General features: G+C 35.0%; 1 protein-coding gene across 2 annotated transcripts in view; it reads right to left on the reverse strand.

The window, feature by feature from the left end:
* KIF2A (kinesin family member 2A) overlaps positions 1 to 23854 on the reverse strand; it is a gene marked incomplete at both ends in the record, with an annotated part of 51157 nt that overhangs the window by 10574 nt on the left and 16729 nt on the right. For both annotated transcript variants that reach the window (XM_079548901.1, XM_079548900.1), the window contains 14 exons: positions 1149 to 1259; positions 4041 to 4245; positions 5537 to 5679; positions 5873 to 5964; positions 6373 to 6436; positions 6583 to 6673; positions 9823 to 9985; positions 12052 to 12106; positions 12754 to 12849; positions 14837 to 14937; positions 15498 to 15620; positions 17820 to 17874; positions 18265 to 18384; positions 19634 to 19728. In XM_079548901.1, the coding sequence (XP_079405027.1) occupies positions 1149 to 1259; positions 4041 to 4245; positions 5537 to 5679; positions 5873 to 5964; positions 6373 to 6436; positions 6583 to 6673; positions 9823 to 9985; positions 12052 to 12106; positions 12754 to 12849; positions 14837 to 14937; positions 15498 to 15620; positions 17820 to 17874; positions 18265 to 18384; positions 19634 to 19728 (1514 nt within the window). The remainder of the gene's footprint in view (positions 1 to 1148; positions 1260 to 4040; positions 4246 to 5536; positions 5680 to 5872; positions 5965 to 6372; positions 6437 to 6582; positions 6674 to 9822; positions 9986 to 12051; positions 12107 to 12753; positions 12850 to 14836; positions 14938 to 15497; positions 15621 to 17819; positions 17875 to 18264; positions 18385 to 19633; positions 19729 to 23854) is intronic.

A 23854-nucleotide genomic window follows, 5' to 3' on the forward strand; every position in this document is an offset into this window, starting at 1 on the left:
GTATTTAAACAAGAAAAAAGAAGTTACGGCACCTTTAACAGAAGCATAATAAATAAAAAGGCTGCAGCAAAATGGAGACATCTTGTAAGCACTTCTAGGAATGTTAAGGATGTTGGTGAGAACTTCATGAAATACCCATAACTGTTAATCCTTCTGTGTATAGAGAGTAGTTCCTAACAGCTTAACTTTTCAAATCTTCAGTGTTGTGGATACATTAGCTAGCAATGCATTGTTTTGCTTTTGTTTTCTGATTCTGAATAGGATTTGTGAAGTCATGTGACAGTGGAAAGAAAATAAACCCATATTTTCATTAGAAAACTGAAGGAGAGTAAAAGAATAATAAAAAATGCTATTTTATCACCATTTTCAGACTAGAACTATACTAAAAAGCTAAAGAGAAGACAAAGCTGCGCTAACACTGTCGTTTCCATGCTGTGGTCTGCAGACTTCTGTAGCATGTAAATTGATTCCAAGAAGTTTGAAAAGTGACCATCACAAATAAGCCTAACAGCCACTGTTTGTTGCAGAGAGCTTTCGTTTCCATCAGGGTAGAATGCTATGGAGGCACAAATAAAACCACTAAACATAAATGCCTTCATCTGTCCTTTCCACTCCTCAACAGACTTCTGTTTTGCAGTCCAATGCAAATACACACAAAATATACAACTACTCATCCCACACAGCCCAACTATCCCCACCTCCAACAGCCTAGAATACACTCTGATGCCTGCGATACCAACACTAAATTTACCTTCATCATTTAAAGGCCATAACTCATCAGAATACTTCCAGCTTACATTACTTTTTCAATATTCTCATTCAACAAAGAATACTCTTAAACAATTAAGACATCATTAAAAAAAAACCTCCACCAACAGAAACATCACTCCAGCTAGAACAACACTCTAGCTAGGTCCCTAGCTAGAAAAGTAGAACAAGCAGTAAGAGGGGGGAACAAGTTATCTGAAATATCTCTGCTTGGAAGTGTCCCTCCAAATATAATAGTTTATTTTCTTGATTTCTTAGTCTTAAAAGATTAAATGCAACAGATTGCCAGCAGCAAATGACAAGTTCTAAACACAATATCCTGTATTAGTAGCTTTTCTCTATGAAATCGTTAATACATACGTTTAACTAAACAAACTTACCATACAGGTACGGGAGTTTTCTCCAATGAACGAATCTCTTAGCACCTGAGTAAGTTTACTTGCTCTGAATGGTGTGTGAGGTTTATTTCGGCCTAAGGCTCTAATGCACTCCTGTAGAAACAAAGAGGTTTGTATTTATTTAACCCATGATAAGAAAAACACATAATAAAAACGCAATTCAAAAAAAAAATCAGATAATCAATGTTATACTAATTTGTTGTTCTCTAAGATATCATTAAAGTTTACCCTTAAAGTTTTGATTCAAGAAGTGTTACAGTTTTTACCCCTCCTCAAGTTCAGTAGAGAGGCAGAACCCTAAAACGAAGCTATGAACCTAAAGAATTTCCTGAATATGATCCAAAACTTCTACGTGTACACATCCAACAACAAATACAGTCTTGCTGTTAAGCCTCCAGGCTAACAACCATATCTGACTACCAGCTATAAAAGCCTGAATGACCTAGAGCCTCCATCAGCAGAAGTCTGGATAGTGCCGCATTAACTCTTCTCAATTAAAAGCAATAGCTATGATTCTACTCTGCTGCTGACCTTCTTTACTGGTCAGATGAAAACAGCACAGCCCAAGCTGTATAAAGGCTTTCACAGGTCACAAGCATAGCAAGTATAACTTCATACTGAGCTAGTAGAAGTTAGAAAGATACTTCAAAATATATACCGTTTTCTGCTTTAAAATATTTCTCATGTGAAAAAATAGTCATAATGTTTTTTCTCTTGCTTATAGGAGTACGAGGCTAAACAAATATCTGCGACTTTCTGGAAGTTCTAGTGAGAAATATAGTGCAGAACCAAATATTAAGAAATTACTATAAAAGTCATAGCAGCAACTATGTACAACAGTGCAAGCCACCACTCATAATCTAATCATCATTTCTCTCCAATCAAACACCTGCTAAAAAATTACTCCTTATATAAGAAGTCTGAACTTTTTCTAAAACCCATACTAGAAACCATGGGATAACAGTCCAAGAAAGCATTGCATCTGTGAAACAGCAAATAACAGAACTAAAAAAAAAAGGATTCCATCTAGTACTACCAAGATATAGAACAGACACAATGGCAAGTCGGCTTTCACAAATAATTTAAAAAAACCTCATGAGTATAATTTGATAGAATGGACACAGCTTAGGTAAACAGAAAGACTGAAGCTCACATGTAAATGCTTAAAAAGGTTTCGGTAAGAAAGGTAATGCATCCATTGAAATCTTTTAATTATTTTGTATGTTACTACTATATTTGGATAAGGGAAAAACAGATCAGAAAGTAACAAATATGTATGCTGAACTACTGGTATAGCACTCATAAGTGAATTAAGCTATAATAATTAATTAGAGTGATTTTCATTTAACTTTCTATTGAGAAAAAAAAAAAAAACAACCACAAAACTGTATTGTCTCCTTAACTATGTAAGAATTATAGCAGGACTTCCCCAGCTTTTAAACTGAAATAGATAATTAATGTTTACATAAATAGTTTTTAGATTGTTTTTCTTTCCATCATAGCTCAGAAAACCAAACAAAGAAATGACAACACTACTTCCACATAGAGACATTCAAGAAATAACCTTTTGTATCAACTCTGAACATGCTGGATCATCACACACGTGAACTGCAAATCTTGGATACACACCAGTTTAATATGACCTTCAAAATAACTTTAAGAGTGTTGAAAAAGAATGAAACAAACTACGCAACATTTTTTGAGACGGATGAAAAACGGAAAATTATAATATCAGTGTCAAACAGTTGTATCTTATTATATCATTCACTGTTAAGACTTTTGCAAGACTTTTTGTTTTTCCTTTCTGTATATAAACTAGATTTCAATCACCAGTATAGCAGCAGCATGATTTTTCACCATAAATAGACGAATTGTATGAAAAATAATTATGTTGTATGGGTAAGCTAACTGAAGTTAATTGCTTATTTTATGAATTTGTTAAGTAAAAGGAAAACAAAGCAATTTTATTCAATAACAATGGATTCAATATTCAATAACAATTTGGAAAAAAAAGTGATAAAAATCAACACAGTGCTGCCTGCTTTATTTATTTTGATGCTACACCAAAACAGGCATTTTGAAATTGTTGCTTCCAGTTTTTCAACATGCCACACATGCCATATTATGTCATTACAAACCATAATTCTGTGCTTTGCAAAATTTGTTTAGAAGCAAAAAAAAAAAAACATATTTTTTTTATTTAGACTGAATCTCTTCAGAAGATTGCAAAGCAGAAGAAAAAAACATATTTGAGTATTCAAACAACATTTATTGATGAGTTCTGGATTAATATATGAAAATCTGTAATTGTATCACATAGTTTGCTATGGAGAATAGCCAAAAAACAGGTCTCACTGTTAAAGAATTAATTAATTTGTTAGCTCTTGCTGCATATACTCCTGCTGTGGTGTTTTCCTCCTTAGTGAATTAATTAACAGCAGTGAACAATGTCATTTTATGCTTTTATTTAAAAAATATACATACATACGCAGACACACAAATACTGAGTCAAGTAGGAATATTTTCAGTAAGTATTTCAGAACTTAAGCGACAAAGTAAGTTAACTCTTCACATCTTATTCCATTTTAGACATATGTTGGAAAAGTCTTCAAAATTCAAGGTAGTTTTGGTTGCTTGTTTTTATTTTAAACTACATGAAAAGTGATAGTACAGGTTTCTGCTATGTTTCTATTTGGTAACGAACAGGTGTTCCTTCAGGCATTCAGAGGAAAAAAAACCCAATGCATTATTTTACCTGTCACACCAGTAGACAGCACAGACAAGCAGTCTGAAAAAACACTTGTTTTAATGGTAACTTCTATTTTATGTAGAAAGCTTCCATCTACTCAAATGCAATGGAAACATTTCAGTTACCTTGAGTGCTAAAAGGCTCTTGTTAATTTCAGCTCCTTCCAGCCGCGTCTGTCTGTCTGCACTGGAAGTATCAGCTCCTCTTTCATTTCCAGCCAAATCTATCAAAGAAAATTTACCATGCAATTTCCCTTTCCTTCGGAGAATGATCTGAAACACTGCATGGCTTCGAGATGAGTGTGCATTTGCAGATGTCTGACCAGATGTCCTTTGAACAAAAGGAGAAAAGAAGGGAACATACAAAGATGTGAAGGACATAGACGATAAACACGTACACAATACATGTATGAAGGCTGTACTGAAAACAATGCCTCTTATTTTATTCTGTTAGCCCACAACATCAGGGGCAGATGTCGGTGGTATGGCAGTAGAGGTTGAACCTTTCATCAATATTCCATTAGATTTTGTTGCCATGTTACAGATAGCAGCACAGGGGCAGTCTGACAAAATGCCATACCACATGGAAGTGCAGATGAAGCAAAGGTGTGTCATCAATTTCCTCCATGTGGAAAAAAAGGTTGACATTCACCAACCTTTGCTGAATGTTGCTGGAGATCAAACAGTGGATGTGAGCACAGTGAGATGGTGGGTGGTACGTTTCAGCAGTGGCAACAGCAATGTGAAAGACAAGCCATGTTCCAGATGGCCATGCAGATTTTTATGAGTGCAGCCTTTAGGCTCTTGCTCATCACTGGCAAAGAATGCATAACTAGTGGTGGTGATTATGCTGGAAAACAGTGTTTTGTAGCTGAGAATTTGCTCTATCAAGTAGCATTATTAGGCTCTCTGTATCTGTTGTAGTTTCCATGGAAATAAATATGAAGTGTTACTTTCAGAAGAACCTACATGCTTTCAATGCAGAGTCCTGTTTCTTCTTACCTACACTGGCAGTATGTCTAACATGCTGACAGACACTAGAGATATAATCCTAATAATCTGGTGCACATGATACAGTTACATCTCTCTCTCCAGCATTATAAAGAAATTGAAGATTTTTAGTATTTTACCTCCATCTTAAAAGCAAGAATAAAAGACATATTTATTCTAGACAACAAGAGAGCTTACATGTAAAATTGCCAGTGACATTTTTTATTTCATGAAGCACAAGTCCATGTGAAAGACTAATTTTAAAAACAGTGAAGTTATATTTTAAGAAAGAAAAAAACTTTATGCTTAACCTCTGTCGGTTCATATAAAGGCCTTTTAGATCTGAAGAATCTGGCAGTATTCCAGATTTCAAACAATGTGAATTTAAGTCAGTAAGCTGGTTACATAAATGCAAGCAGTTCATATACTGTAGAAAAGTCTGTTCTTCCATGTCTCTAAGAGGCAGAGAAACTCTATCTTCATACTAAAAGGCAGGTAGGCTTACTCCTTGCAGTCAATATTTTCAGAAAACCAACTGCCTATTAAAAAGCCTATGCAGAGACAGAAAATAACAAGAGGTGTTCTAATTCATTAATTTACTATGAAAAATTAGTGGAAGCTACGGAAGATACCTGCAGCTGTTGCCTATTTCAATAAGTTTAAGAACATCTTCAACACATTTGACTTCTCGTTCCTGTAATCCCACCACCTGGACTTGCTGTTTACCATCTTCTAACACTCTTAATTTTGTCTTCCTGTTCAACAAATCAAAAACCTTATGGAAAGAGGGGGAGAAAAGTAGAACAGTAGGAGAGGAATTAGTCTTAAAAGACATCTGTTTCAAATCCTGTAGCATAATGTTTGGAAGAAAAGTACAAATAATTATTTGAAATAAAGCATTTACATGATAAAATCCCGATAATTACATAACAATCTCACAATCTTGCTATGAAGAAGTACTTCCTTACCTTACCACTGTAGATCTCAAAAAATGTTGCATATACTTGAAGTTCTAGCTTCTTATAGTTTGGTTTCTTTAGCATTAAAAAGACGTCTCGAGCTACAAATATATTACCCAAATAAACCAAAATTTAGTTACACATTTTCATTTAACACTCATTATTACATAATAGCCAGCATTTCTCATAATTTGAGAATAAAGAAGATATGATAAATCAACCAAGTTTAAGTCACTACAGTTTATACTGCCGGATTACAATGGAAAATGCTGAAGGCCCCAAGTAGTAAACTCAACCATAATCTTTATTTTATTTTTGAAACACTCTATTTATACACTTATCTGGCCATGTAAAGACTACAGATCTAGGAACAAGTTCTGATGTTTCTGAAGTCTCACTGTAATACAAAATACACACTCTAATGCTTGTACAAAACACTGTAGAAAATATAAGACAACATACTGATATCAACTTGCTTGTGAAAAGCCAAAAGACCATAAAAGACTCACCTGCAAGTGCATATATTCCTTTTGAACAATCTTGGTTCTTTCCTGAAAAGTCACCACCCATAGTCTATATATAAAAAATAAGAAAATCAAACACCAAAATGAACATGATAAAAATCACAGAACTTAGATCTCTGTCATCCATAGAATTTAGTAAAGTGCACTGTACATAAAAACAAAAGATTATTGCTTACATATAGAAGAAATACTTACATGGGTTTTTCCACTGCCTGTTTGCCCATATGCAAAACAAGTGGCCATTCCCCTTTCAAATATGGTCTCTACCAATGGTCGAGCTGTAAACCTAGAATGAAAGAAAAAAAAAAAACAAACCCAGAACAAACAAACAAATAAACAAACAAAAAACCCATAAGAAACAAAAATACTTTAAGATTCCACTACCACAGGGACAATATACACTTTAAGGCAAGAAGTGATAAAACTGGTTCTGTGCCGTGAGAAGGCAAAGAATATCTCCGAATTAATTCTTGAACTAAAGAGGCTAAAGGAGTTCTAACACATTAAAACATCCTTAAGAAATTATACAATAGCTAAAGAGCATCTCCTATTTTTTCTACAACATTGTTAACCTTCTTTAAACCCTCAGGAAAAAAAAAAACAAAACACTTGTTTTAATAATGCAACACAGCAAAGGTTACTACATGGAGTTTGTATCTCCCTAAAATTTCTGACAGAGACAGTATTAGAAGATATGTAATAGAACAGTAAAACAGAAAAATACTTAGGTTTTGCCAATATAAAAAATGTTCAATTTTTTTTTTCTTTTTCTAAGTTTTCTTATTAAGATATGTAGTAAAAACAACATTGTGATTCTTAATATCTTGAGAAGTTATGTATGCTGAAAAAAGGCTTAAGAAGAGATGTAACTAAGTTCATCAGAATAGAAACAAAACACACACTGTTACTGCCTCTAGGTGCTTTACAGAGTTACTTCAATAAAATCTTGAAAAAGCAAAGGGTAACCTAATAGAGCATTACTTCTACTAAAAAAAATAATGGTAAGACTCTAAACTTCAAGGTGTTTACACTAAGTTTGGTGACAGAAACAGGAATGACTGCTTATAGAAACACTGAGGAGCTTCTTTCATTCTACTCCAGGATAAACAAATAAATTACTATGAGTGAACAGGTGAGATCAACCTGTTCAGCAGACAAGCATTTCACAGTCACTAATTTTCATCAAAAACATACCTAAAGATACCTGATTAGCCTTAATCTTATCTCCTTCCAAGCATGTACTGCCTATGTCTCCAACCAGATATTTTCTTATCTGTTTGCTCTTTGTGTACTCTAAATACAAATTTCAAGAACCCTATGGTTGAGTCACCATTCCCAAATGTGTTTAAAATCTGTTTGGATGTGGTGCCCAGGGACATGATTTAACGGAGGGTTGTCAGAATTAGCGCAGTTTGGTTAGTTTGTGGTTGGGCTTGATGATCTTTAAGGTCTTTTCCAACCTGAGCAATTCTATGATTCTATCCTCCCAAGAAGCATATTCCATTATCTCTGTTAAGTTGAATTTAAAATTATTTATTTTTATTTATAAAAAAAGGGAAGATAATATTATTTTTTAAAAATAAGGCAAAACACAATCGTGCCTAGAAAAGATTTCATAAAGCATTATACAACCTAAATTACCACCAAGCCAAAAACTTTCCCTCACCTAGAATCTCAACTTGTAATACTGATCTTACAAAAATACAAATTCTGATTCTCCTTTAAAAATTCAAAACACATACCATTAAAACTAGTAAGCATTTTTAAAGGAAAACTGCAAGTCAGTTTTGTGGCTTAAGGCATCAAAAACACTTCAAATACAGCTTACACTAAAATACCAAAAGAAAAGTAAGAGATTTCTCCCTGACAAATTGAAAAATGTTTTTCAGTATAGAAATAAAGTAATTTTAGCACCAAAGAAAACAGGAGTAACCACATTACTTTTCTTCCCCACTCTGGGAGTACACTACGATATTTTGCTCTTAAATTATGCTAGAGACCTGGAAGAAAGCTATTCTTCAAGTAATAATCAATGCCACGCTGTCTGAAGGAAAAAAAAGTATCCTGATCTACTACCTAGGCCAGAGATATACCATTTCAGTATTAATACAAACATCTTCGAATATTTGCTCAAGTAACACTACTAGGTAACTAATGAAAATTACACAGAAGAAATTAGATACAAAAATATGATGATGCTGTATGACAAAACGTTTTTTACAGCTAAAAGTACACTCTCAAAGATACATGAGGAACAAGAAGAAGTATGGAAATTAAAGAACTGTTGTTAAGCAGGAGAAATACTGTTGCAATAAGCTCATCACCAACTAGGTGGCACTCCCACAGGCCTTGTGTGTCAAGAAAAGATGTCACCAGAAGACAAACATTAGTGTGAAACCTCCACACTGTGCTAATGCTACACTAACATCCAAAAGGGCTTGCCTTTTGCTATCCTCTTCCACCTATCAAGAATAAAACAAATTTTCATTTTCAACACATTTCAACAAATCTTTTGCTATATACTTTTTCCTCTCCACCCACAGCATTGAATCAGGATATCATGCTTTCACTTCCTGACTGCTGGATTAAAAATAAGCACTAAAACTTCTCTTTAAGGTAATGTGAAGCACTCTCCAAACATTCAGAAAGTTATCTTAACGAACGCCTTTTTAATATCAACATTCCTCACAAAAAGATTCACAATACTCAAACTGCATACCAAAATTAGCACCTACCATGCACCTTGCTTACTACTGTATCTAATCCATTCACTGAATGGTACAATGCAAGTAGCAACTTCTGATAAGGTTTTTCAAAGCATTCTGAGCATTATTCTGTGCCAACTGGGAAACTAAAACAGAAGACCAAATGAAAAAAAAAAAGGAGACCCAAATTCCTTGGGGATGCACATGCATTTGTCTTTGTTGCTGTTATTTTTTTAAATCAGAAAGTTATGCCATTTTCAACAAGATGAATTAGCTCCCAAATAGATCTGTGTTACATCAGCTGAATTTCTTCCAACGGACAAATCAGCTCAGAATTCTCAGCAGCATGAAAAAATCTAGCAATGCTCTTGTAGTAGCAATGACTTGTGCCTCAGGTGCTGCACACATACTAACTAACAAGAAAATAGTGCCTAAACAGATGGATAGCAATGAAGTTGTTGAAAACAAAACATTCACTGTCTGAGAAGGCAGGCAATACAGGCTAGAGTTTAGCAAAGTGGGGCTTGGAGAAGGACTGAGAGCAGAAGTAAGGTCAAGAGACGGAGGTGACACTGAAGACAAAAACTTCAGCATAAGCAGAATTATATTCTAATTATACAGGTGAAAGAAGTTAGAATAAAGAGGAGTCAAGGGTTAAAGTAAGCCCACAGTTACTGACACAGTAAATAAATGAGGAAAAAAAGACTCATAAAAGAAGCATATGACATACCTGTAAACCATTTCATTTGGAGCCGTTTCATCAAAGGCATAATCAAAACGAAAAGTTTGGTTTTCTAGGTACCTTGTTAAATCCACCTTTTGTTTTGGCTCATGTACCATCACAACGTCCTTGCTAGGAATTGTTATTACATCAAGGTCTTTCATTAAAGTTTCTATAAAATAAGTGAAATACAGATTTTTATCTACTAACACTTTTTTCCACCCTGGTGTTTACAGTTCTATAAAATCTCACATAACACAGCTACTTCTTAGTAACATCAGTGAAAACGACTGCAATCTGGATAGCAACCTGCTAAGTAAGATTTCATTTTGGAAACCTAATCAGTGGAGAGAAATTCATGAGAAGTGTTAAAAAGTTGAGAAGAAAAAGAAAGATCAGTTATGGTTCACAGTGTATTCTATAATAGTGTTTTCTATGGATTTGTGTTCTTTTACCAATGTTTATTTACTCTTCTGCAGTTTACTGCCATACACTGTGAGTTTTTATAAATAACTTCTCTGGAGAAACCGGACACTGTAGCTACTAACTGAACTGTCCAGCATACAAAACAGAAATTAACATCTTTAGAAGAACCATCTTTATTTTTACGTTTTGCAATTTCATTTTCTCTAAATCCAAATGTTACAGTAAGTAAACGTTTTAAAAAGTATGCTACAGTAAATTAAGTAAAAAAACAGAAACTGAAAATGCCAATGATGCTTTCTATCAATGGGAAAGAGCAAAAGCTATCTAGATGTGATTTCAACAGTGAGTTCCCAGGTTATAATTACTAAGCAGAAATGCAATTTATGGCTAATTATTGTGGGAGATAAGAGTCAGCAAAATATAGAGAGCCCAGTGGTCCATGATATGCATGAAAATCAAGATCCTTTGTATTCAGTCAGGATCAGTAATCTGTCCTACTTGCAATTCTACATAAATTTCCTTAAGGCATGTAACTCAAAAATTAGATGTAGCTTTACACAGTCAAATAGAAATCTTTTCATCAGACAACACATTCATCAAACAGTACAATGATTACTACTTCATGACATTTCATGCCAATACAAGAATGCATTGAAGTCATAACGTAATCAAAATTTTAACTGCATTGCAATAAAATAAAATGCAGTTATTCTTCAGTAATCACGGACAAGAAATAAACACCAGTAAAAATAAATATATGAAGGTCAATTATTTACATAAACAGCCTTTCTACTAGAGCAGTCAAAAGCTGTTACTTCCTTAAGAATTGTTTGCAATTAGACATTTACCTCCCCCCCCAGCTCTAACAACCTGCATTCCCTGCTGACGAAAATTTGGAATACTGTCTATGAAACCCATAATACATTTCTCAACTGCAAATGTACCTCACTAAAATAAATTATCAACCTGAAGATTTACTTCCTGCAAGGTCAATTCACAAAATGATTTGCGCTGTGAATACCTGAAGACTATAGTGATAATTTTACCTGTACGAGGCTGATAGAATGATGGGCAGACCTGATTTGAACATCTTACAGAATTCCAAAATACAGAACATGGAAAGGGAAAGGTAGTATGTTTGACGTGTTCTTCATGAAATAAGGACACAAACTTTTTTTTTCCGCTCGTCAGTGCATTGTACGCTACTACCATTGATCTTTTCATACTCTTTATTTAAAAACAGGCATAAGAAATACTGCTTCATTAGCTCTGTGAAAATTTTCTGGATACCCTTGGGTGTCCAACATATCATGGAACATCAACATTAGGCAGCATCTGAATAATTCCCTCAATGCTTTATTGAAGACCACTTGAAAGAGCTTAAAAAAAACCAAAAAACCAAAAAAAAACGCATGTATAAAAATGGGCAAAAAAACACTTCCATGGAGTAGCTCACTGATGAAGAGATTACTTATAGGATAACTTAAAAGAAAAGTGATCCCAACACAATATAAGAATGCTCAAGAAATTAAAGCAGAATTAATTTCCAGACCAACTAAACACACCATAGATAACCATGTAAAAAAACCTGCAATTTCTGTGACTACTCCCAGCTCATAAAATGGTGGCAGCTACATTACTTTTGTCCCTCCCTTTATCCACACTGTGACAGATCTATGAATTGTCTGTCAAACATTTTTTCTAGTATAACAGTTTCACTTTCAGTACTGTAGATCTCTTCACTACAAAGGACACTACAATCAGAAGAAGCTTTTCAGAGAAAGAATTTTGCAAAATCTTGAAAGGTCATACCTTTTCTGTTGAGTGGTCGTTTTCGCACACAAACACATATCCTGTGCTCATCAATCTATAAAGGAAAGAATCTTTCAGTGAACTATATCTAAGTTCCAGTTATAGATTATTTTACTTCTATTTATGAATTAATCAATTTTTAAATGAAGAGACTTTTCAAAGACCGTGAGTCATATAAACAGCAAAAGCCAATTGTATCTGCAAGAAACTAGAAGGGAGAGCCACGCATCAAAAATAACCAAATTACTTGCAGATAGTGATGCTGTAGAGTACCTGGTACATACTGCACCATAGTAAGCAAATCCAGCTGTAATAGGTTGGATAAACTATTGGAGGAAATTATTACAATCACTGATTTGGAACAAAGACCACAAAAATCTGATAATGCAGTTCAAATGCAAACCAAAGACTCTTATCAGCTTGAAAAAAAATCACACATTATCAAATATTTCAGCTATATATAAAGGAATCAAAAATCTTCACATTCAGTGAGATTTTCCTAGGAACCTAAAAGGGTATTGTCTGTGCATCCCTTCGTATCCCAGGAAAATCTAGAAAAAACAAACACATGCTATAAAGAATACTAATACTAAGCTACTTATTTTTCATATTTGCAGACAAAACTACATTCATATACTGAAAACATTAAAAAGACACAGAAAAAATAAATATAAAACATTTCCACATTGCCTGGGTACTTACTGGATCAGCAGTTGTCAGTGGTCTATAATCCAAATTCCCCCTGAAATCTCTTATCATACACATAATTTCATAGTTGGGGTTTGTAGCATCAACATCCTATGAAAGTAAGCAAAAGAATTTCTTACATTTTTTCCCCAACATTGACAAGTTTCAATACCTTCTGTATTTAATTATAAAGAAAAATAGACATTAACTGATGTAGCTAATTTACTAAACATGAAAGAAAACAGTTACAGTGTTTCTATTAATTTAGTATCTATAGTCAATCTGAGACATAAGACTATACCGTGAAGAAGTGAGTGAACTATTATTCACGTTATTATGCTTCACAAAACAGTGCAGGTATTCTGGCCGCTTCAAATAGATCTGAGTGAGTTAAAGTTTGATTCTATTACTGGTCCTGAATTAACAAATTAACAGTAATTTGGATGCACTGTCAACTTTTCCAACATGCCTGGAAGTTCTGAGAAGTAAAAGCAATCTCAAGGTTCCACAATATGCTACATCCAGATACATGGCCTCCCATCCCTAAACCTGGAACCATGAATAGCACAGCAAAAAGACACACAAGAACTTGTGCGTGGAGCCTAAGCCTTGTTCAGCCAGAGCATCTAAGCTGAGAAGGCTGCAGAATTCCTTACGTACTCCTTCCTGTCAATTTTCAGTTTCAGGACATCCTACTGATGCCATACTCAGCTAGTTCTGGTCCACATGCTTTACTGAACTGTGCATGGCTCATCACACATAAGTGAAGTAGCATAGGCACTTTCAGAAAGCACTGCACTGGTGTTAACAAGATGAAATAAAGCCAACTGATGTCTATGCATCTGTGGAACAGTCACCCCCATCCCAGACAAAACTATGGCCTGGTAATCAGAAGTTGACTACGCTTTTATGTTCTTAACCCTAAATACAGCAAACTTAAAACCACTCAGAGTAAGTCTATATAAAATGTATTATAGCTTAAGTATTTCCTGCTATAATTCTGAAAAGGCTATTACATATTGCAGAAAAAAGGTAATTATTCTTCTAACTCCACTTAAAAGTCATACCCACTAGAAGACAGTGATTACCTAATTATCACTGTACTTCAAAACAGAATGCACGAAAGATATAGACAGATCAACAAGACAATAAGATCTTCCTCAGCCAGAAGTCAAAGACTTCAGCAGAACAGTGTCTTCACAGAAATAATAAAAAGAGAATCTCAGGTTTAGTACCATGTCGAAGAATTTTTAAGTTATAAAAATTACTTGTTCCTCACATATATAGTTACGTTTTCTATTTGTTTAAATGAAAGAAAATGAGAAAACATGAATTCAACATCGGTCCTTTTAGTTCAGCTTAGAAACATTATTAAAGCATGAAATAAACTAGGTGAATTACTTACTCAGTGGTGGTACTTGTGTCAGCAGCAGATCAGTACTGCTCTTTAGAGAGACTAACACATACTCACAAGCCTGCCAACAAGATTACACTGCTACTTTTGCTGAACCTTTTACACTGCTGTGACAGAAATTAATTTATTATTAGGAGATCTTTTTCCTGACAGGATTAGCAACTTCATCTCTTTCACACAAGTTTCTAAAAATTTATTCCCAACCTGCCTGCATGATGAAAAGCTAAACTTTAGAGCCATAGACTAGTTTAAAGAAGTAAAAAAAAAATAAATAAATAAAAATAAAAATAAATAAAAATCAAATTGAACCTCAAAAGCTTATCTGACAAAGTGTCAAAGATCAGAAAGAACAATTTGTCGTAACATTGAAATATCTCAAGCCAAAGCTTGATGGTTTTTAATCAACACATTATCCTTAAGATATAGGTATCATCAGCACTTGATTATGAAATAACATATGGGAAAACAAGTAATTGCACAAAATTATTTGTGTAGGATGAAAAAGAGTGGGAAAACTGTCTAAATATTAAGTTATTGGAACAATGCAAATATGCACAATATGCAATGCTAAACAATGTATCAAATTTGTATGCAGGAGAAAAAACATTTAGTTTCAGGATTACCACTGTTCAAAAAAATTATGTATGAATGAAAAAAAGCATGATCTAGGCTAAAAATACTAACCTGAGCTCTTTTTTCTCTAAGTTCCTGCTGCTGTAGCCTTCTTTTTTCACGTTTCTCTTGCAATTTTTCAACCTCCTTCACACAGTTAGATTTTCTACGTGCTTGGAGAAAATGATATAATTTAAAATATTTTCAGTGTGTTGCATGAGTTTAGCAATTACACTACTACTTCAAATATATTAATTAATCAATAACCAGTACACACCTATTTATATCTACCACCTTTTCAATTAAATCAGGGTTAGTACAAGATAATTACAGGAATTCAGTGTCTAAAATTTATCAAATAAATGAAGGGAAATGGAACAGTAATTAAAAAAAAATAAAATTATAAGGAAAGTGATCCTTAAAAAACATTTGGACAAGTACATGTGATCTCTTGGTTCAAATTAAAAAAAAGTCTAGACAAATGTAAGACAAAAACAAAAAACAACAATAAAAAACCCACAAATTCATTATGTGAAGATAAAAGATAACGAAAGATAAAAGAAAAATAAATTCCAATTATGGCAAAACTGAACTTTTGTTTAGCCACTGTGCTCTGAAAAAGCTTCATAAGGAAGCCTACAGACCATTTGTCCTTTATGAACAGCAACATAATCCAAGAGAATCTACATGTAATGTCCAGGATGAAAGAATCCTTGAGATACGGTTTACATACAAGGGGGTCCAAATTCCTTTTTTGCAGCTTGAACTGGAGATATATCTGAAACAGTACCATTCTGTTGTGAGGAAGATGACTGTTCAGGAAGCTGAGTGGGCCGTGCACGTGCAGAACCAGCCACTGCAAAAGAAAAGAACAAAGCTGATCCAGATGTTAACTAATAATGTATCAACTCAATTCTGAATTATTTTATTATGATAAGATAAAACTAGTCCTCTTTTGACATATAATTTACTGAGAATTAGAGGGAAGTGAGATATGCACACATACATACATGGAAAGTTCGTTATTAAAGACAGTATGCAGATTTTTTTTTAATTCTAATGAATATAGAATCATAGAATCATTAACAGAAAAAATCCTCAGATCACCTAGTCCACCATTCACCAATATTATCCACTAACCCACATCCTCAGTGCCATATCTACACACTTCTTGAACACTTCTAGGGAATGTGACGTATAACTGTTTTGCCTAATTTCTGTAACAATCAAAGAGATGTAAGCTGACCATTTGCTTCACCTTCAACTTTTAATCTTTTTTTTCTTCCTTCTGTTTACCTGCTTTTCTGAGACCTTCTTACAATTCCTACTCAGTTTTTTTTCCCCTCACATGACAGGAAAATTTTTCTCTCATACACCAACACAACAAACTATGATGTACCTATGCTGCCTGTGCAAATTATTACATATTCTATTACAAAACCTATTATGTACATAGAATGAAGAATATACTTGGAGACATATGGTCCTTTAGTGATGTAATTTTATTTATATTACAAGAAAACGGACCCGCAGTTTCACTCTTAAGAAATTAAAAAATAGTCTCACCTCACTGAACCTGCAGTATTTGAAGGAGTAAAGGGATACAAGTGAAAGGCAGCCAAACACAGCTCAATTTACAAGTGGAAGAAATAAACTTTTTTGAGATCTAGTTGAAAGGGGTACGTCTACCTAAATTTCTGCATTGATTCCATATGTGATAAGAATGCCACTTTTCTAAAGACACAATGTTATCTCTTCCCAGTGAATGCAGTGTGAGTAGTGAGCATGCAAAGCCTCTCCGGTAGAGTTGAATATTTTGTTTGTTGAAAAGGTGCTTGAAGTGCTTCTGCTTCAGCTTGGCAGTTTCTTGTACATGCTAGTAATGAACTCTGCCAGAAGAGCATGAAATTGAAGGTAACAGTTTTGATTAATAGCTTAGAGATGACATTCCAAAAGCCAAAATACTGTACAACATAGAGAAAACTGTGGAAACAGATTCAAAAGGAACAGACAAAAACTCCCAGATCACTTCCAAATATGATCTACTTTACAGCATGGATGTATTCCACTAAACAAGAAAGTATGCCAAGAAAAGCTTAATTACAAAAGAAAAGAACTAATCCTTAGGTACACTGCAAATAGTAAGATGCACAATACCTACTGAAATGCAAGCTGCAGAGTTACTCCACACCAAACAAGAGCATTTACTACAAATAACAATTTGTACAGATGTGAGGAGAGCCCATCAACTAAATGTCACGAATATAGACTATATTACCTTGAAAATAATAATTGAAAAGCTATTTTCTCCTTACGATATTTCTGATTTGGTTTGCACCGCTGAAGACAAAAGGCAGTAGGCAGGAAGTGGTTTCTATTGTCCACCTGAAAAGAGTCTGAACTCTTGGAAAGATATGCAAACCCACTTAAAAAGTAAGTTTAAACAGATGAAATGGAGTCAAGTTTGAATTAATGACACAAAATTAATGTTTGGAAGAGTGATCACCATCACCAGATTAAGTAAGTCATGCTTAAAACAGCCATGAAAATGAAAAAAAAAAAAAAAAAGGCAATAATTACTCCTTTCCATATTATGAATGTGTTGCATCTGTACTCATCTAATACTTCATTTCATCAATCCTCCTGTTGTATTTTTGTGGATTTTACAGATTTTTCACTACTAACTTAGACAACTAAGCTAAAAACTTGGAAGAATTTTAAGCGCACTACTTGTAGTATACGGAAACAATCAAATTGAAACAAACTGATGTTTTCATTTGTAAAAGTTCATGTATCATTTAATGTAGCACAGTTAATGAACTTCAAGTTTCTGCACCTTCATTTTATTCACCTTAACTCCCTCGATGCTATGTTGCTTCAACTTGCACATAAACATTGTTCATACAGCATCCATTCCTAAATACACACAGGATTAATTCTAGGAATGATACACCATGTCTTCTACATTGCCACTATTAAAGAATCTCAGAAAAGCTCCACATTAGAATATTTCCATATTGTTTGTTTCCCTGATATGGAAAGATACAATATTTACCTCTATTATCTCTAGCAGGAGCATCATTCTTAACAGGTGCCACAGTCCGTCGACCCTATAAAGACAGAAATCTCTGATATTTGACCACTTCATAATTTAAAACATAAACTGGAGCCTAGCCTAGGCTTCCAGAATAACATCATCAATACAACAGAGAGGTGATTATTGTCAAATCCATCTCTGAAGAGCCTAGGATTGAGACTGCTTGAACTATACAAACTGTTTCAAAACAATCTCCTTTTATGAATCTTTTCCTTGAGCTATATCTAGCTGTAAGTATTAGTTCCTAACCCTGCCAAATGAGTTCTCAGAAAACCTCATTCACCATGGGGAAAAATGGAACATATTCAACGAGTAGATCCAAGGACAGAAGTCAGATGTAAAAATTCAAGCATAACAATATGTTTATGAGTTCTGTACTACAGTATGAATAGATTTTACCAACCTTAACTATTTTGTTTACTTTGGCTGATGGAGCAGGTAGAGGCTGTGTCTCTGTGTTAGGCTCAATATCTTCATCAGGTGCAAGATCTGGATTAAGTGAAAATATGCTCTCCAAGTCAATCTGTTTAAAATAATAGAATATTTATGAGTTCAAGAACAAATTAATCTTGTTCATTTCTGCTACGTTTGAGAATAAACAAAACATACCCCATAATATATCCCAAAATAAACAAAAATACTCCTCAACAGGTCTTATAATTCTGTAACTGGAAATGTCTCAATTCAAATTTGCCAAAAAAAAAAAATCAGAAGTGCTAGTTATCATATTAGTTGAAATGTACAGGTTTTAGAAAACAGATGTATTAATAATGGTGAAAAGATATTCAGAATTCAATAGTGTGATAAAATTATAACAGAAGTATCTAGCATTATTGCAAAAAATAAGAGTATTCTATGCTGCACAGTATTTTATAGCATTAAAAAAATCTTAGATATTTGAAATTTCTCAGACAGTGCAAAAGAGACAGACAAATTACAACTACCCCAAAAATAAAAGGCAACTTCAAGCTGTATTAAATATATTACCCTGTTATTTTCATCAGAATTCTTCATTCAGAATCCATGGAGACTTAGGTTCCTAAAGGCTTTGAAATAGTTTTTGTTTCTAGACTGTCATTTCCCCAGGCTGGAACTTTTAAAGATCTAATTACTGTATGGATTCTTTGTGTCCAGAAGGATGAGCTCACGTAATGAAGTCACAGAACATTCTCGTATTTTTTTGTTTTGTAGGTTTTCATCCAACTGGTAAGGTGTAATTATCTCTAAGATGCTTCTCCAAATCTCACCCTGAACAGGCTAAACAGATTCAAAACTTCCAGGAAGGAATAACAAAATATAACTGACACACAGAAAGACATCACTTCATAAAGCATGAAAGTCTGAAAAATTGTTGCCAAAAATAAGTTACGTAAATAAACCTTGTAGCAGTTAAGTTTCTCAATAAAACAAACAAATGCAATTCTAATCCACTTCTCCCACTAGTTTCCTGTCTGAACTGCAAGTCCTTCTCAAAAAAACTGATTTTTCTACTTGTAAAAAGGGGTTAACAACTCCGCCTTTGTAGTTGGGTTCAAAATCTATAAATAAAAAGCACTATTTGAAAGCTATGACACTGATATCAGGAAGTGAAATTTAACACAACAGAAAACAATGTTTGCCCAAAAGCTTCCATTCAAAAGTCTGTAGCCAAAAATCATTGAACAAATGAAGTCTGGTATTTTATCTTCCTTTCCACTGCAAATTCCAAAGCAACGTTCATGGAGACTATGCATTTTTTAAAAACAGTGAGGTTCTAAAATAATTAAGTTTACCTCTTTGCCCTTAGTATCCCCATTTTCAATCCACTCAACAGTTACACTTTCATTATCTTCATTCAGGGATGTTACCATAGCTTGATGAATTCGGCCTAGAAAAGAAACATATGATCGCTTATTAGCAGGTGAAAAAAAAAAATCCCAGAATTTATTTGAATCCCTGCATGCTGAGAGGCAGGAAGAGAAGGGTTAAAACAGAAAGGGGCATAAGTAAAAATGATTGCTGGTCACATACTGAAAGTTGGCTGAGATTTGCTAGTAGAATGGGAGAATTAAAAAATTCAAGGAGTAGGAAACAGTGATAAGTAAACAAAATACTGTTTGAAAGCCACACCACTTAAAATCTTTTTTCTATGGTAAGTTTTGTTAAGATTTCCAACAAAACAGCACAGAATTTACTGTGATGCACTCCACAAAAAAATTCTGCCTACTTTCTAGGTTGATACAAGATTAAACATGCTGACGTAGCAGTAAAATGCTGTAAGATTATATTCTGACATCCATCCAATCAGTCTGTAATTCAGCTAAAATTAAGTTGCTCATAACAATAATAGAAACCAATATAGTACCACCAATATAACTTACATGGTGAAAGATCTCAAGCCGATAAGACCCCACAAAGAAGAATAAAAAGTAAGGTTTCAGTTGATAAAGATTTTCCTTCTTAGCATGTATATATATATATATATATTTTTTTTTTTCTTTTAAATTTTTTTTTTTTTAAACTAACTTCTGTCATACTTTATCCTTTCTTCTAGATATGGTAGCAAGGAGTAATTGCAAAAGCAGAGGAACCATGCACTGACACAAAACGATCAAGATCCAAGTGTCACATTGATTTCACATCCACGCTTTGCCCTAAAAATACCAAGAACTGAGCTTTCTAAAGAACGAAAGCCCAGTGCGACTGCTTCTCCAATACCCTTCTTTAACAAGCCCCTGCACAAAAAAGCAAGCCCATACTCTGCTGAATTGAAAAGGAAATGCAAATGATTGAGTAAAAAACAAATTCTAAATATTACTTCCCATAAGAAAAAAAAATGAATAAATGCAAAGCTGTTAAAGCTTTACACATCCAGCAAGATGCATCTTAAGCCTTCCACGAATTCCCTCAAAACTGTACAGTTTTAAATTATTCATGGCTTATAGCCTATGCACTCCTACATCTGGTGAACACCACAGATGCCTCTGTTAGGTCACGTTCAGCTTGGTTGAAGACCACACATCCACACAGCCTCTCAATCAATTATCCAAGGCCAACAGCAGCCTAGTAATTCTCACAAAAACAGCTCACACTGCCCACATTCTCACACCATAGCAACTTGTGCGCACCCACTGTTTCAATAGTATACCTGCCTGTCACAGTCAAACGATGGCTTCAGTGACCTACTGTCCACATCCAATCATAAGCCAGCCTCCAAACGCCACATGAGGCTTCCACTGTTAAATATGAAACCCACCTTGGCCCTTGGAAGCTATCTGTCACTGCTTAGGTCTCTTCCACTTCACATATTCTTGATAAACTGACCATTAATAACTTGGACTGATTACTGTCTATTGGGTAAAGAATAGGTTGGGAAGCCAGTCTTAATGAGCCTTAGTGAAAAGAGTTAAATCCAGCTGGCAGGCCGTCCGTGGTGTTTCCTAGGACTCAGTACTAGGTCCAGTTCTGTTTAATGTTTCTATCAATGACTTGATGGGGGATAGAAAGAACCCTCAGTAAGTCTGCAGACAACGTCAAGCTGGGCACATGTTTTCATGTGCTGGAGTGTAGGAAGGAGCTGATTAGGCAGCACCAAGGCTGCACCCAGCTATATGGTATATATGGCTATACAGCATTCAACTAGGGTAAAAGCCAGGCACTACTCTCGGGTGGTAACAGCCCCATGCAGTGATGCAGGCTTGGGGAAGACCAGTTGGAAAGCTGCCCAGCAGAAAATGATGGGCATGACAGACAACAGTCATCTAAACACAAGCCAGCTGAGTGCCAAGGTAGCCAAGAGGGCAATGCTTTACTAAACTGCATCAGAAATTATATGGCCAGCAGGTCTAGGGATGTGATTGTCCCTCTGTACTCAGTCTGGTGTGACAGAACACACCAGAAGTGCTGTAGTCAGTTTTGGGCCCCCCGCTACAAATAGAATATGGAGGTGCTGGGACTCACTCAGAGAAATGTAACGAATCTGCTGAAAGAACTGGAAAACAAAACCTACAAGAGGCAGCTGAGGGAACTGGGGTTGTCTTTTCTGGAGAAAAGGAGGGGAGACCTCATTGCTCTCTGCAACTCCGAGAAACAAGACTGCAGTGAGTTGAACACCAGATTCTTTTCTGAAGTGAAAAGTGATATCACACAAGGAAGTGGTCTCAAGTTGCAGCAGAGGCGGCTGAGATTGGATACTGGGAAGATTTTCTTCATGGAAACGGTGGCTAAGCACCAGAACAGGCTGCTTAGGGAAACAGTAGAGTCTTCATCCCTGGCAAAGACTAAGAGACCTGTAGATGTGGCACTAAGGACACATTTTAGTAATGGGACTTCATGGCTCAGGTTAACAGTTGAAGGTCTTTGTCAACATAAACAATTCTGTAGTTCTCCTTTACTAAAACTCCCAGCCCCCAAACTCACCCATGTTTTCTCTCCATATGTTGCTTAAAATTCTGGTTTAGCTATCTCAGACATAATTTGGTAGTCTTTTAAAGCAAGTTTTTTTTATACATTCTAAGTCTTTTAGGGACCGCTGAGGGAAAGAAAGGAAGAAAAATGTTAAATGGTATCTCAAGTTATCTCACCTAATAGCACAAGTAACAGATGTATGTTTTTAGCACTTCTTTTGTTGTAAAGGCTGCCTAATCATTCACAGCCAGGTATACCTAGGCAAAAAAGAAATACTGCAAGTGTCAGGAAGGTACCAGTAGATCTTTGCAGTCTGATGTAGCATTCAGAGGGATGGACTGAATACAACTCAGACAAAAGCAAAGCAAATGGAGGGATGCATGCAGCAGCTGGCACTCCAGGCAGCAGTGCTTTCACATTTGCAGCATTTACCTCACAGTGAACGTTACATTACATAACCACTTCTAAACTCTGCACTTGTACTTGCCCCAAGCATAAGATTCAATTCTCCACTTAAGGATGTTGAGTAGTAGTTAATTTATTATTTAAAAAAAAAAAAAAAAAAAAAAAAAAAAAAAAAAAAAGTCTCCCTCTTTGGCTCCTTTCCTTTGCTAGTTTTCATGTCTCTGAACCATATATAATTTATTTATTATTTAACAAACACTGCTGTTTGTGATTCTTGAGCAGCACTCCCATGCATGTCCCAGCAGCACTCACATGCACATGAAGGCAAGGTCTAGATTCTCACATGGCAATACTGGCAGTTTAAGTTGCTCACAGAGAGGAAGTAAATGGTAACACTCTCACTGCCATGTTTACACCATGTTCATTCAACACAACAAGCAATATGCATGAAGAGCACAGTCTTCACTTTCCTCTGTGCATATCAGCATGGTTTTTGCAAAAGCAGGCACATGAGCAGGAACACAGCCATGCCGCCCTTGTCACACACTGATGTTTCTCGTTTTTTCAACACCCAAACAATGTTGTGCAAGTACATCCTGCCCTCAGGACCACGTCCTAATTCTGCTGGTGACCATGCTGAAGCACACTCACTCAGCAGAAAAGTTCTGCACTTCTTTGTAAATTCTCTGCGGATGAACATTTCTGTGCAAATTTTCCTTGTTGAACATTTTCAGTATACTTGTCTGTTAATTTTTCTGCAGCTAGTAAATAACTGTTAGTGACTTAATTTTCTTCAAGAACACTCTGTTGTAGAACTGTTTTAATGAGTTCTCTGATTTGCCAGCAAAATAGAAATACAGCCCACTTCTTTTCCTGCAGTGCGGGAACAAACAGCTTACTGCAAGGACACAGAAAACTTTTCATCAGCAAGGGAAATGGCAAGACCTAACAAGTTTAAATAAATATAATTTTTTTTCTTAAGGGAAGGCCCAGCTGTCAAAGGAAAACTGATTTGTGAAAGATATAAAGTTAGTGAAACATATAGCATAAAATATTACAATATTCATTAGCATGTCACCAGGTTTTATACATTTTGTTCACAGCTGAAACCTGTGACACTGCATTAATCACAAAGATATCACATTGCCCGTTCCTTGTCTGATTATTTTCAATACAGAATAAGTAACAATTAATCTTTTTTA

Source organism: Tetrao urogallus (assembly GCF_951394365.1).
Source record: "Tetrao urogallus genome assembly, chromosome: Z".
In the NCBI taxonomy this organism is placed as follows: Eukaryota; Metazoa; Chordata; class Aves; order Galliformes; family Phasianidae; genus Tetrao; species Tetrao urogallus.